This window comes from Lissotriton vulgaris, chromosome 8 (assembly GCF_964263255.1).
Source record: "Lissotriton vulgaris chromosome 8, aLisVul1.2, whole genome shotgun sequence".
In the NCBI taxonomy this organism is placed as follows: Eukaryota; Metazoa; Chordata; class Amphibia; order Caudata; family Salamandridae; genus Lissotriton; species Lissotriton vulgaris.
Window position 1 is genome coordinate 1,413,668,571 of NC_141696.1, and position 15,500 is coordinate 1,413,684,070.

Consider the following 15,500-nt stretch of genomic DNA (forward strand, 5'->3'; position numbering starts at 1 on the left):
CTCTGTTGATAAGCCTGACTGCTCCACGCCAAGCTACCAGAGGGTGAGCACAGTTTATCTTGGTGTGTAACTTACTTGCCCTGAATATAGTGGTGGGTTTTGCCTGGCTTAAGTGCATACCCTAGCCAACCTGAAGCGCCATTTCCAACAACGTGTAACTTGCAATTGCATTCCAAAGGTCTTAATGTGTCAATAAATGGGCAAGGGAGGGGCACTCAAATGGATGCCTCTTTCACATCTATGAAACAGTAAAGGCCCAAATCTTAATTGTATTTGTTATTTCTATGGCCTGAACATTGCATTAGAACACAGTGGGATGCATCAGACATCTATTGACAGACATCGGTAATTGATGAGGGGTCAGATGCAAGCTGACAGATACCTATGGTGCAGTCAAATGCTTGGTAGTCCATGTTAGCTTTCTGATATTTCAAGAACTTTTCAGGTTTGATCTGGTTTGTAAGTTGGAAGTCCCACTGTTAGGTAGATTTCTCGGGGCAGTACTCTCTCAGAATCCCACCATCAGCACCACCTACTCTACAGATTATCACACTAAAGTACTGATGTGGCCAGACAACGGGAAAGGTTTCGGGGAGGGGACTGTGGGAATGGTGGCCGCATATTTAGTCCCAAGAAGGATTTCAATGGAGCCCAGAAGATCATGGCTCCCAAATATGAACCTTGGAGTGACTTCCCCAGCAACCCTGGCTAGGCAGTCAATGTATTTGCCGACTGAAGCTCATTCACTGAATAAGGACTATGAGTGTAAGACGGACGAGGAAGTAATCACAGATTTTGTTGATATAATTATGTGCTGTCTCTTAAGGATGCAGCTTAACGGCTAGAGCAGCTGAATTTGAACCTCGGAAACCAGGGGGCATATTATCAAGGGGGTTTATCTCCGCTTTTTTGGCTTTAAAAGCCAAGAAAGCGGAGATAAAATTATCTCCCTATTACCTAGCTGTCGCTAACACCAGTTAGCGACAGCTAGTAGGAGATAGCGACCATCTTGGGCCCCACTTTGCATGTCAGTGATATTTATCACTAATGACATGCAAAGTGGGCGTGCCAAGATGTTAGCGACTGAAAACAGTCACTAACATCGCTATCTCCTATTACCAACTTTTGCCCTGAGCAGTTCTTAGCCATGTTATCCAATGGGAGGTGGATAACATGGCTAAGAGCATTAGCTCGGTAATGCATGAATATCGCTGACTTTTCAGCGATATTCATGCATTGCGGCGATTTTTATCGCATTTGCGATAAACCTTGGTAATACCAAGGTTTATTTGCGGTAAAAATTGCCGCAGCTCAGCGGTAAATGTTTGTCTCTAACCAAGCAATATCGATAATTATCGCGATTGCTTGGTAATATGCCCCCGGGTTTGAGACTGCCCCGTGCCTACAAAAATGAATGTGTGCGTCTGTAATGCAACTGGTGCTCATGTAAAGCGCTCTGATACCTTCGGGTCTAGTTCGCGCTATAGATAACTGCAACAAAAATGCACATTTGCGAAAATGAAAACAAAAGGACACCTACGTGCATGCATCAATCTCTAGAATAGAGGGGATGGGGACGTTTTCAACGTTAGTTGCTTACTTTACAAACGCTCGAGCTGTTTCAGAAACAGCTTGGCTCTGCAGAGCATCTCTGCGGTACTGTGGTCCGGGAAAGCCCTCTCCAGGGACTCATTGTTAATATCACTGTCTGCTTCCGCCCCTCCTCGAGTCAGAGGAAGCCATTACTGCGGCTGCTGGAACAATATTGCGCACATTCGTTATCCGACAGTCCTCCCCTGCAACGCTTTCAATAATGCACGAGGAGTTAGAGTAGGATGCGGGACATGATTGCTGAACTGAGCAACGCATCAAATATTCTTAAATGCGTTCTTCCGGTGACGGATGTTCCTTTACAGAGAGGATTTCGTAAATGAATGCACCGAGGGACCAAGTAAACGGCGCTCACATCCATGTTTATGCCCACAGTGTAAAAATGATTTCACGAGTTAATCTTTTCCCGTCGAAGCGCTGCTTCTGCCTTCACAGACTCTACACCACTGCAGAAGTGGAGCAGATGGTGTTTTGCACGGCCTGTGGAACAGCAACTCAGACAGGGTTTGCTCCAGTACACGTTGCACGAAGATTGTCCCACCAGGGCCAAAAATAGATCAACACATCTTGCTATATTTTTGCGATGTTTGCATAATGAGGACTGGAAGTAGTAAACTTGCTTCTGCTTTTTTAAATTCGAATTGGAGTCGATATCAGTTATTTTCGATGTTTATTGCGGAAATATATCCATAAATCCATACAATTATTAAATTAATAAAACAATCATAATATCTCGGGCCAGTTACTTCCTCGATTTATGAATGAGGCATGAATAGTACAAAAGTAGTTTATTTATTTGAAAAGGTATTCATGGATCAAAAATGTTTTTTGTTATCGCATTTTATTACGCATGGAATTACAGGGTAATAATGAGAAGTGTATTTTTCTGCAATTGATTTGCAATCTCAATTTTGTAATGGGCTTGTGTTGTCCTCGCATGACGCAAATCGTCATTAAAACACACAAGATGATGGACGGAATGTTGTACAATGGCAAAACATTTGCCCCGTCACAGATCTGGGTTTAATCCATCGTTACTGCCAAGCCATGTCTTCCCTGGACCGGAATCAAGCATCCTAGGCCCGGTTTTGCCATTGTGCAACATTCCGTCCATCAAATGTTGTTTTTGAATTTTTCACCCCAAGTGGGACGGATATGCTCAGATGTGGGTCCCGTGCTCACAACGCCACTGGAATCAAGCTATCCTGGCTGATGATGGTTGACAGCCAGAAACCGGTCCTAGGATGCTTGATTCCGGTCCAGAGAAGACATGGCTTTGCAGTTTGGGCTGGACTGTTCCCATGAGGCACAGGGTCAAGACTGATTTGCAAATGGCCATGTCTGAACTGGGGTGGTGTGGTGAGCAAAATAACTATGGATTAAACCCAGATCTGTGACTGGGGGTGAATGTTTTGCCATTGTGCATCATTCCGTCCATCAATTGTTGTTTTTGCATTTGTCACCCCGAGTGGGACGGGTATGCTCCTGCGGGGAATGAGATTTTGATATCAATTTATGATTATGATCAATTTAATAACTTATCCCATTCGTCAATTTCGGATCGAGTTTTATCTGTCATTGAGGAAAGGACCACCCCCGCATAGGTTAGACAAACCCCATTAACTGACGCCACTCTGAAGGACCACTTACAACTGATAAAATTTAAGAGTTTTATATGAAATAATTTTGAATGCAATACAATCCTTACAGAATAAATCTCAAAGTATACAAAATACAAAATCAGTCTCTAGATCCGCAATCAAAGCTTCAGTGTGAAGTGGTTCCTTCTGTGTCATCTGCAGTAAGATAAAATAATCAAGTTAAAACTGTCCCTACTCTATGCTACGTGACATCCCTACTTCGCAAGTTTCTTCCCTAAAAAGGTGTCAGCAGTTTGACTTCCTAAGAAGTTCAAACTCTCTTAGCCTCTAAAGGAATCTTAAGTTTCAGAAGCAGTACCCTATCTGCCTACCCATCCGCTCTCTCTAAGGGTCCTCGGCCTCCTGCTCCCTTGCGCTCTGATCTCTCAGCGCATCTGCTCAAGGCATCTACCCTTGCCTTCGCTCTGAGCAATTCGCCCTTCTCTCATTGCCCTCTCCTGATCGCCAATTGCTACCTCCTCCCCGGGGTGCTGTCCCTAAAATACACAATCACAGTGTGGGTGGAACGCCCCTTGACGCCCACCACGGACTTTCCCCGATGATGTCAGCTTCCTGCTTCTTCCATTGGTCCATTCCTTGCTTCGTTCCTTAAGTTGACCTTTCTCCTTAGTTGTCATCTTCATCATCTCATTGGCGACTTTTACTGCCTCTTTCGGATCAAATGTCATATGAACTTAGACAAGTCTTTAACTTATACCTGCAACTCTTTAACCTTCTAGATCCTGTGAATGCTCTTGTCAAAACATAGTTCACATTCAAAAGTGTCTCTCCTCACGTTCGAGCAATAAGCTCCGTCCGGCATTGTCACCTTAAATCTAACAAGTGCTAGACTTCTTGGCTCTCACGTCCACATCAAGCTATTTACGACTTTTACAAGCCCTCTAAATTACATACATTTGACTATGCTCCTTCGAACTCTTGGTCAGTCAGGTTACAATCACAAATGACCTAAACTCCTCTAGCATTCCTGAAACCCCTCTACACAGTATAACCTTTGGCATACATTTATATATTCGTATTTTAGCAAAAAGTCTTAGTTATACTTTGAATACACTTTTACATAGAATATATATTACATAGAATACGACTGCGTAGAGTATAGCTTATGCATTCTCCTTGGTTACATCGTTATGTAAGTTCTCTTATACATTTATCCATGTTACATTTCTCTACGTCTTTCCATATAAAGTTACACACGTACACGAATTCTACTGTGCACGTTCTACATTTCTTAAGCATTTCTATATTTACCCATTATGTATATGGGCCTTCTAACTCTAATGCATGTTTAACACGTGAATATATTTACATTTCCTATACCATGTTATCACGTTAGTTGACCTTTATGCTATAATCGTCAATTTTACATTACGATATGCGTTTCATTCTTGCGTTTATAACATATGCGTCTAGATATGACTACTATATATTTTATATTCAAATTGCGCTCTCTCAGTTCCCCCCTTTGATGACTTTTAGGAGTCATCACTAAAAGCAATTTGAATACAACCCTTTATACAGAACTAGTTACTTCATTTCCTCTTTTTATCGATTCGAGTGCTCTCAGACTTTTATACTGTTGATCTTGTAGAACAGCTAGTCTCCTTTCCTGGTCTCTCATCGATCTTTGTAACTGGTTCGACCTATACCATTTATATAATTTTATTAATCCTAATAATGTAATTATGCAAATTAATACTATTAATACAGGCTTTAAAATGTACCATATTATACTTTTGCCAAGATTAGCATACCAACTTCCAACCTTTCCCACTCCATTTCCTACTTTTTCCCAAACATTTATTTTTGATAAATCTTCAATTTCTTGATGAATCTGTGTAATGTTCCGTATGACTTTCTCAAGTGGTTTTGAATTATCAGGAATATAAGTACAACATTCCTGAACTTTCAAAGCTTTACAAACTCCGCCTTCTTTTGCTAGTATTACATCTAAAGCAAGTCTGTTCTGTAAAACCATTGCTCTGATCGACTGCATCTCACCTTCTACTAACATTAATGACCTTGCAGTACTGGCAGACAATCTATCCACGACTGTCGCTAACCTTCTAATTTTAACATCGTTGAGGATCAAGCCTAACAATGGAAACATCGTTCCAAATACATCTCCTACTACCTCTGCATCTCCTACTTCCCTTTTCGTTCTCGTCGAAGCCTTTCCTTCTATTATCGCCAAATCCTTTGCATGATATATTTTGGGGAAGACAATTGCCAAGTAACATGAACCATACCAATTATCAGGTAATTTTACATAGGCATTTCTCCCACATACAAAATACACATTCGGAATAGCTTGCATCCCTTTCATAAAATCTTTCGTGTAGTACTCCAGTTTAAAAGAGTGCTCGCAACTAACTTCACCTACAAATTCACTCTCATAATATGTCTTGCTTCGAGTTAAACATAACTTTCCTCTCTGCGTTCTATCCAATGCTATTGGACCATTGCTACCTTTCTTTTTATGTGCCTTCTCTTCTTCTGTCCAGTCTATTTTCCATTGTCCTGACATTTTTAGAATCTTCTGCCTTCTGTATCGGTCATCTACTTGTGCAATAAACCTTTTCCCTACCTCTGACACTTTGCAAGTCAGATTATTTCTACGTGCATATGATGTATCTAATGTATCCCAAGGAAGAAAGAATTTAGCCAGTCTATCCTCCTTTTTGTAATAGTCCCACTTATTCATTTGCTTATAATTCGGAACTTCAGGCAGTACCGAATCATAATTTGAAAAGTAGTACTCAAATCCTTCTCTACCATAAAATGTGCTAAGCAGTAAACTACATGTTATCCCATAAGTCAATGGGAGATGGTGATATCTAATGCCTTCGTCTACAGAAGCCGGCAATTGCATACAAACGTAGCAATCTTTGGCCTCCATGGCATCGATATACTCATATAACAGTTTAGCGTATGCATTTGACCTAAAATTTCCCTGTGACTCGTCTACGTGCAATCTACGAGCTTCATCTGTAAGTAACGCCTTTTCACGTATAACATTGCTCTCTTCGTTCTTTCCCACAAGAGCAGGTTTCAAAGTCGTTACAGTTTTTACATTTGCTATTTCTTTATCGTTCTCATGTCCTATTATGTAAGATATTGTCACTACTGTAATTATGAGAGATATCACTACTGCTATAAGTGTACCTACTATACATCTAGCTTTTCTGTTTGGGTTGCCGTTCTCCATGTCATCAAACAGCGTACCTCGTTCTCTAGGAAATGGTTTCCTTTCCAGTCTTTGGTTGCTTGGTTGCTTTCTCAGTCTTTAAAGTGCTTTTCATCAACAAAACCTCTTCTTTCACAAAAATGTCATTTCTCTTTTTAGCAGCAGACAACCCTAGCCCTTCTCCGTCCTCTAAATGTAATCCCTAATTTTATTCTTCTTTCCACTCTGCGCTAGGTTATCTTCTTCTTTATAACATACATACAAAAGTCCTTTTTATGCATCAACAATGATTTTCGGACCTGCAGCTTTCACAACAATTATCAATAATTCAAAGCGAATAACTTTTTCTTCTTCTTCTGACATTTGCTGACCAACTGTTGGAAATTGTAATCTTTTTAGCACTAGATCTTGAATTTGACTCAATCGTGGGGGTATGGGAAGTGTGAAAGTCAGTAACCCCTCAATCTCGAGTCCAGGCGCCAACATCCATATCTCCACTGCCACAAATGGATCGAGATCGATTACTTTCACGCTCTTCACTCTCCCAGATTTCTGTCCCCAATACATCTGCTAGATAAGTCCACTCTGGGGTGGCGTACCTTCTGCAGGGCACACGTACCCTTCTCGATCTTCGTGGACTCTCCGTTCCTGAGTCTGTCGTTTCTTCCTCCTGATCCGATTCTTCAGCGATCGGGACAAGAGTTCTTTCTTTCTTTTCTTTCGTACTTGGCCTTTTCCTTCTCTCCGGCCAACTGGCTTCGTCACTCTTTGTCTTTCCGCTCCTTGTTCTAGGACCTGTCTCTCGGTCACTCTCAGTCTGCTCGATATCTGTGTCGGACACCCAATTACTTTCTTCTCCTGAGGCGACTTCGGTCCCGCTAGTGTTCTGACCTTCGTCGTCCTGTTCCAACACAGTTTCAGTTCCTTCGATCACCTCCACAGCTTGGTTCTCCCCCTCTATGGCTTCTCCGCTTCCCGTCGGATTTTCATCCGAGAGAGGAGCTGTTTCTTCTGGAGGTGTTGGCACTCTTCGGGTGTGTGAGGCATGTATCCAGTTTGGCAGACCTCCACACTTCACTGCGGTATTCGTTACAAGTATGACTTGAAACGGTCCTCGCCAACGCACGTCTAAGCAGTTCTTCCTGACATGCTTCTTCACCAGGACCCAGTCTCCTGGACTCAGGTCATGACACAAGTCTTGTACTGATGGAACCTCTGCAGCCTGGACCTGGAGGGACACAGAATTAACGGCATCAGATAGTCCCTTGCAGTAGTCCAAGATCAAATCGTCTGTGATGTTCACTAGCGCTGCAGTCGGAACCGATGGCAACCTCATAGCTCTCCCCATTAGCACTTCGTGTGGAGAGAGGCCTGTCCTTCTATCAGGTGTGCTACGTATGCTCATAAGAACCACTGGAAGTGCGTCTGGCCAACTCAGGGATGTCGATGAACAAACTTTAGCCAGTCTGGACTTGATGGTACTGTTAATTTGTTCTACAATCCCTGAAGCTTCTGGTCGATAGCTGCAGTGTAACTTCTGATCGATATTCAAAGCTGAACACAGCATCTTCACCACTTCGCTATTAAAATGAGTTCCTCTGTCCGATTCCAAAGAGGATGGCACCCCAAACCTCGGTATCAACTCCCTAAGCAACAATTTTGCTACTGTAAGTGTATCGCACCTACGTGTAGGGTAAGCCTCAACCCATCTAGAAAATATGCAGACAATCACTAAAACGTATCTGAGTCTGTTGCACGGAGGCATTTCTATAAAGTCAATCTGCATCCTATTGAAAGGCCCCCCAGACCTCCCAATGTGACTCAATGTAACTGGTGTTCTCTTACCCACGTTTAGTTGTTGACAGATCGCACATCGCTGACATACTGCTTCTGCCGCTACTCTAAACTTAGGATTGAACCACGTTTGTCTGAATACTCTCACCATAGCATCTCTTCCTATGTGTGCTGATCCATGCAATTTCCTTGCCATTGGACTAACAAGTTCATTTGGTAATACTGCCCTTCCGTCGGCAGAAACCCAGAAATTCATCTCACTTTTTCCGCAACCTGCTGTTTCCCAGCTCCTTTTCTCGTCATCTGGTGCATTTTCTTGTACTGCTCTCAATTCATCCCATGTATCTACAGTATCTAGTAACATTGTCAATTCAGTTCTTTCCTGGATTCCCCCCACTTTTACATCAGTGTGAGAATATCCCTGCTCCGCGCAATAGCGCGCTACTTCATCAGCATATCTGTTTCCTAGTGATACAAAATCAACATTTTTTGTATGCGCGACACATTTGACCACAGCTATGGCCATAGGTTTTTGCAAAGCCTCTAACAAAAGTCTCACGAATTCTCCATTCCTAATAGGAGAACCCGAGGAGGTCATGTAACCTCTTTGAGACCATAACTGCCCGTAATCATGAACTACCCCGAAACCATACTGGCTATCGGTGTATATGGTGACTCGAAGTTTGTCGCCTGCTAAGCAAGCACGAGTCAAAGCGACAATTTCAGCTACCTGTGCGGAGTGTACTCCTTCCAGGCAAGCGGCTTCTATAACTCTGGTAATCGTGCATACTGCATAAGCTGCTCTCAGCTGACCGACATCGTTTCTTACGCATGAACCATCAACGAAGAAAATTTCGTCTGGGTCTGTCAATGGCTCATCTACGATATCAGGTCTCGGTTTGGTACATAGTTCAGTCACATCGAGGCAGTCATGATCTGTACAATTTTCATCGTCCACTTCATTCGGAAGTGGCATCAAAGTTGCAGGATTCAAGACAGAGCATCTTTTTAGGGTCACATTCTCGGCAGCCAGTATGACTTGCTCGTAGCGTGTGAGCCTGCTATTCGTCAGATGCTGAGTCTTCGTCCTGGTCATTAACAATTCCACAGAATGCGGCACATACACCACTAACTGGTGTCCCATTACTACACTCTCCGATCTCTCAATGCTGACACCCGTTGCAGCTACGGATTTGAGACATCCGGGCAACGCTGCGGCTACTGGATCTAATGTAGCCGAAAAATACGCCACTGGCCTGCGCGCATCTCCGTGGATCTGAGCTAATACCGCTAAAGCGCATCCCTCTCTCTCGCAGCAGTAAAGCAAAAAAGGTTTAGTGTAGTCTGGCATTCCCAAAGCCGGGGCGCGACATAAGTCCTCCCTCAGCTGCAAAAATGCCATCAAACAATCTTTGTCCCATGGTACCGGATCACTTACTCCTTTGTGCGTCAGTTGCAATAACGGTTTAGCCTTCAGTGAAAAGTTTGCTATCCACTGTCGACAATAACCGACCATGCCTAGAAACATCCTGACTTCTCTTTGTGTTGTAGGCGCGTTCATTTTCATAATCGCCTCTATTCTGTCTGGAGACACCTTCCGCTTTCCCTTTTCAATCCTATGGCCCAAGTATTGCACTTCAGTTTTACAATATTGCAACTTACTTGGAGACACCTTGTGCCCGTTCTCGGCCAAGTGATTTAGCAAGGTTATGGTGTCTTCTCTGCAAGCTTCCTCAGTTTCTGACGCAACTAGGAGGTCGTCTATGTACTGGACTAGAACCAAATTCTTGGGCAGTACTAGACTTTCAAGGTTTCGTTTTAATAACTGGTTAAAGATCGATGGGCTTTCTGTATACCCCTGAGGGATACGACACCATGTTAAGACGCGATCTTCCAGTTTAAAAGCGAAAAGATACTGACTCTCTTCATCTAAAGGTATCGAAAAGAAAGCCTGGCACAAATCTATCACGGTAAACCATTCAGCTTGGAACGGTATCTGAAATAATATCACTGATGGATTTGGTACCACTGGACAACATGAGACAACAATATTATTAATCTTTCGAAGATCCTGCACTATTCTGTATTTTCCACTAGGCTTCTGCAAACCCATAATCGGGGAGTTACATGGACTACCCACGATCTCCTTCAGTATTCCTTGCTTGACCATGGATTCGATCACAGGCTTTATTCCTGCAATCGTTTCTGGCGTTAGCTTATACTGTGGTGTCCTTGGATACTCAGCATGGGGTCTTACCAAGATTTTTACCGGTTCCACTCCCTTGATCAATCCTATTTCTTCCCCTGTAAAATCCCATACCTCAGCTGAGACTTTCTCCCTCAAGTCCTGTGGAAGTTCCTCCACTGTTAAGGTAGGATATAGTTCCACACACTCTTTTGAGTTTACGACTTTAAAATCAGCATCCTCGTCATTAGTCTGCACTTCTACTCCTTCTGGTGTACAATGTATCGTGCAGTTCAGTTTACACAGCAAATCTCTCCCTAGCAAGCACACAGGACTAGAATCGCAGATCACAAACTGATGTTCGTCACTGTAATTCCCTATCCTTACTGACACTGGTTCGGTCAGGGGATTCGTCATCCTTTTGTTCGCGACTCCTACCACCTGAACCATTTCTCCTGATATTGGCAGACCTGGGACTACCGCGGATCTCAACGTGGATCGAGTGGCCCCCGTATCCACCAAAAAGGTTGTAGGACATCCCGCTATTTCAGCCTCTACGTATGGTCCTCTCTGATCTACTTCCAAGGCGGCTCCTAGAGTACAATCTTCCTCCCTGTTCGCCCGCTGCCCTGTAAGTGGATCAACGTAGTAGCATTCCTCTCCTCCTACAAACAATGGCATCTGTCTGTAGGTTTTCCCTCCGTTTGAGATGCGAGGTGGTTGAGGAAACGGGGCTCGAGGAGTCTGAGTCCCCCCTTTGACAAACTTGCCCTTCGGGACTATGGCTCCCTTAACCACGTTGTTCTGAACCTCTCCCTCCTCCTGCTCTAATTCCCCTGACTCAACATTGTAAGGACACTCGCGTCGCCAGTGTCCCACCTCGTTACACTGATGGCATCTCGTCGTCTTTTTCAGTGTCGCGATATCCATTCTCGGTCTCGGTCTTTCTTCCTCATCTCTGCTCTGATTATTCTGTTTCTTTGCCTGCATTCCTGTTCCCTGCTGCCGTGGTTTATCCTTTCCAGCAGCTTGCATTTGCACTAGCATTAACTTTTCTTTAAGCTTCTTTGCCTTAGAGTCTATCTCGTCACTACAGTACCTTGCATACCTCAGAATTTCATCCAAAGGTTTGTTCTGCCAACAGATCAGATGCTGTTGGATCATTAGGCATATTTCTGGTCTCAACCCGAGGACAAACTTTGAAACAAACTGTCCAATGTCCTTAGGATCCATTACATCTAATCCGCTGTACTGCTTGAATGCTTTCAGTAATCTCTCATAGAACTCATGAACTGTCTCTTTCGGTTCCTGAGTAGTTCGATCTATCTTAACCCAGTCTATGTCTTGCACCGGCACTTTCTCTTTTAGCCATGTTATTACTCTCTCATATTTTTCCATGACTCTAACCGATGGACCATTCGTCCGGGTATCTCTCGGAGGCTCACAATTAGGCCATTCGACACTAAGCTTGCACGCCGTCCACAAATCTCCGGGTACTACGATATCGAACAGTGTGTTCAAATCGATCCACAGTACCTTCGAGATCTTCACGAATCTTTCTACCTGTTTGTACCACTCAACGGGATTATCCCTAAGCTTTGGGAAGGAATTGGTAAATGCCGCCAAATCCCCCCTACTCCAGGGCACGTGAACGTAGCTTCCATTCGCGATTTCTCGCAAAGGGAAGGCTTCCATTCGCATCAAGTCTGCGTCCTGGGACTTCCCAAGCACACTCCGTCTAACGGAGCCCTTCTTGGACCATCTTTCCTCCCATCTATCCAGATCTTTCCATATTCTGATACTTAAGATCAATTCCCTTATGTGTACCTTCAGCGCGATCGTTCTACGCTCATCCAGATCCCGATCTGTGCAAGTTAGCCTATGGTTACTCTGTAAAGCCTTAGTTCGCGACAGGTCTACCATATACCTGTTTGCCAAATTAGATAGGTTCTCATGAGCTGACCTTGCCCTCCGAGTAATATCCTTGGATAAGAACAATATTTCGTCTGGTGTATACAAGTCTAATCTCTCTAGTGCCACTGTGCCATCAATCATTTCATCCAAGTCTGACTTCAAACTCATTACGTCAAGCCGTTTTGCTTTTATTTCAGCTTTCAGCATTTCTGTTCTGTGTTGTTCTCTCATATCCCTCTCACCTCCACTATGCGCCCTACGCCTGAGCACAGGTGAGTTATGAGGAGTCTTCCTTCCTTCTCTTCGTTCCCACCCCTCTAGATCCCAAGCCTTTCCATCTTCACGTGGGGTATGGTGGAATAATGCTCCGTCCCCCAACCCTACGTTCCGACTTTTCGGCTCGGTTTCTCCAGATGTGAGATAGGATCCACCGTTCTGTTCTAACCCACCGTAACTCGCTTGTTGTCTGGTGTCGCTTAATAAACGATAAGGTCCTTCACGGCCCTCCATGTTCCCGTGATCTCTTTCGCAATCACCGGATGGATGGCGAGACGTTTCGCGACTCCCTATGTTCTCCTGACTCCGTCCACTATCGCCGGATGCATGTCGAGACGCTTCGCGACTCTCCATGTTTCCGTGACTCCAGTGTCTCACATCTTCACCTGGGGCATGGTGTGTGCACCTAAAGGTATTCCGGTACTCCTGTGTCCTACGTTCCCCTTCACTGAAGGTGACGCGAGGCACTTCGCCACACCCTGCACTTCTGTCTTCGCACATTGGCCTATTGCCGCTATTGGTAGGACAAATATCTCTTCTGCTCTCTTGACTTCCTCTCTCCCACTCGGGGCTGCTTTCGCCAGCTCCACAATGGGAGAGAATCCTGTTGTCCTCTTCTCTCCATTCAGGTCCCGTTTCTAAACTCCTACCCCGAGCCTCTTCGACAGTTTCCCATTCTTTCAAATATTCCCTTAACTCCTTAAAAGACTTCGGTTTAGGACCTCTCAAATCCATTGGCCCTCTTTGACCTCCCTGTTCTATCCTGGGACCCGTTGCAGAATCTAATGGGGTACTCCGACTTATTGGTGCTCGTATTTGCCTGTGGGGATTCATTGTGGCATTCCTATTCTCCACTTCTGCTCTTTCACTGTCCCATCGTGCCTGTTCATCCTGCTGAACCCCTTCTGGGTTATAGATTGACACAATAGGGCCTATGGTAACCGGAACCTGCAAGGCGTCCGGCATTTGGTACGACCTAGCGCATTGCGTCTCTGGCACCTTCTGGACCACAAATCTTCCCACTACTCTCTGTTCAGAACTAGTTTGGGGTATTTCCTCAGTCTTGTTAGCGTCCCACTCTGTTACTGGGATCGATTTATATTCCCCCCACCTAGCTCCGTCTGCTTGCGGTAATATGGGACTCGCAAGTTCACCGCTGTATGGAGGTGGTCTATCTGTTAATAACCTCTCTATTAGATCCTCCTCCGACTCGCTTTCCTCATCTTCTTGTTCTAGAGGTTTCCTTTCTCCCGTAGCCTCTATCATGGTGAACAGTTTGTCCGCTTCTATCTTTTGTACTCTCCATTTCTTAGCTTCTTCATCCCATTTGGCATCCTGTACTGCCTTTACTGATCGTCTCACTCTCTCTTGGCGCCTCTTTACGCCCCTTTCGTGTGCTGTTCTAAACCACACACCAAGAGCTTCAAATTGTGTTGGCCTCGGTAAAGGTCTCATTGAAAGCATCGTCGCCTTCAGTTGGTTCAACACATCTAGTTTAAATGTTCCAAATCTCGGAAACGCCAGTTCTTTATGCCCTTCAGTTAGCCTGTGCCACTCGGAAATCCACAATATCGAATGTAAGCCTACATTGACTGCCATATGATATGCTGGTGTGCCTTCTGGTGGAGCTTCTTCTCCGGCATATAAATTTCTCCTTTTTCTTTTAAAGATTTTTCCTAAACCCTTGAAACACTTCATTTTGATCCTTGCTAATTCTCTTCCTTATTTACGTCTTGATGACAAACCAACCAATCCCTACGCGGCTCTCGCTAATCGGCCTATCTCAGCGCGACTCTTCGCTGCCGTCTGACAAACTAACCAATCTCAGCGCGGTTCTATGCTGACGTCACTCGTTCCCTCTGCAGCAGTTCTCCTTCTTTCTCAACTCGTCTCACGATTTCGCATGCGTTTTCATTCATACACTGAAAAATGACTACTTCCGTCCAAGCGATCACTTTTCTCTGACTGTACGGCCACAGTCTAACTGTAATTGCTACCTCAACTGGCACGGCGTCTTTCCTCTTACGGTCGGACACTTGCCTCAACTGATAGGTTACTTACACACAGTAAACGTACGACCAGCGTCCGCTACTCATTCACTCACACATACGCTCCCCCTATCATCGGTCTGTTGGGAAATCAATGGTACCTCATGACCCCCTTTCAATGGTAGACAAATTACTCTGGGTGTTCGATACACCCGAACCACTTAAGTCCTCTGGACATAAGATTTCATCCGGTTGCGCGCGCTCACAACCTTCCCTCAATCACACTACAGGCATTCAACTCCGCTTGACATCACAACACAGGAACAACATAAAACACCGCAATCTTACAACGCATGACCCTTATACTCACTCTCGACCGACTCTGCTGCTTTTCTCTTGGCGCACCGTCAGCACCGTCTTCGGCTGCAACTCTTCTTCTGGTCGACGATGACTAGGGACCTTGGGGTAAACTAACCTGGCCTAGGTCGTCTTCCTCAAGAAGATAACCATCCTCTGCTACCAACTGCGGGGAATGAGATTTTGATATCAATTTATGATTATGATCAATTTAATAACTTATCCCATTCGTCAATTTCGGATCGAGTTTTATCTGTCATTGAGGAAAGGACCACCCCCGCATAGGTTAGACAAACCCCATTAACTGACGCCACTCTGAAGGACCACTTACAACTGATAAAATTTAAGAGTTTTATATGAAATAATTTTGAATGCAATACAATCCTTACAGAATAAATCTCAAAGTATACAAAATACAAAATCAGTCTCTAGATCCGCAATCAAAGCTTCAGTGTGAAGTGGTTCCTTCTGTGTCATCTGCAGTAAGATAAAATAATCAAGTTAAAACTGTCCCTACTCTATGCTAC

The 15,500-nt window shown here is 44.3% G+C and overlaps 1 protein-coding gene across 3 annotated transcripts in view; it reads left to right on the forward strand.

The window, feature by feature from the left end:
• Positions 1-15,500, forward strand: part of IGSF5 (immunoglobulin superfamily member 5) — a 533,998-nt gene that overhangs the window by 407,878 nt on the left and 110,620 nt on the right. For 2 of the 3 annotated variants that reach the window (XR_015299372.1, XM_086935431.1), the window contains exon 9: positions 9,364-9,388. The exons of the other annotated variant lie outside the window; for it this stretch is intronic. Coding sequence is in view for 1 of the 2 variants with exons in the window: in XM_086935431.1 (XP_086791557.1) it covers positions 9,364-9,388 (25 nt within the window). In the remaining variant the exon portion in view is untranslated. The remainder of the gene's footprint in view (positions 1-9,363; positions 9,389-15,500) is intronic. 3 annotated transcript variants of the gene reach the window in all.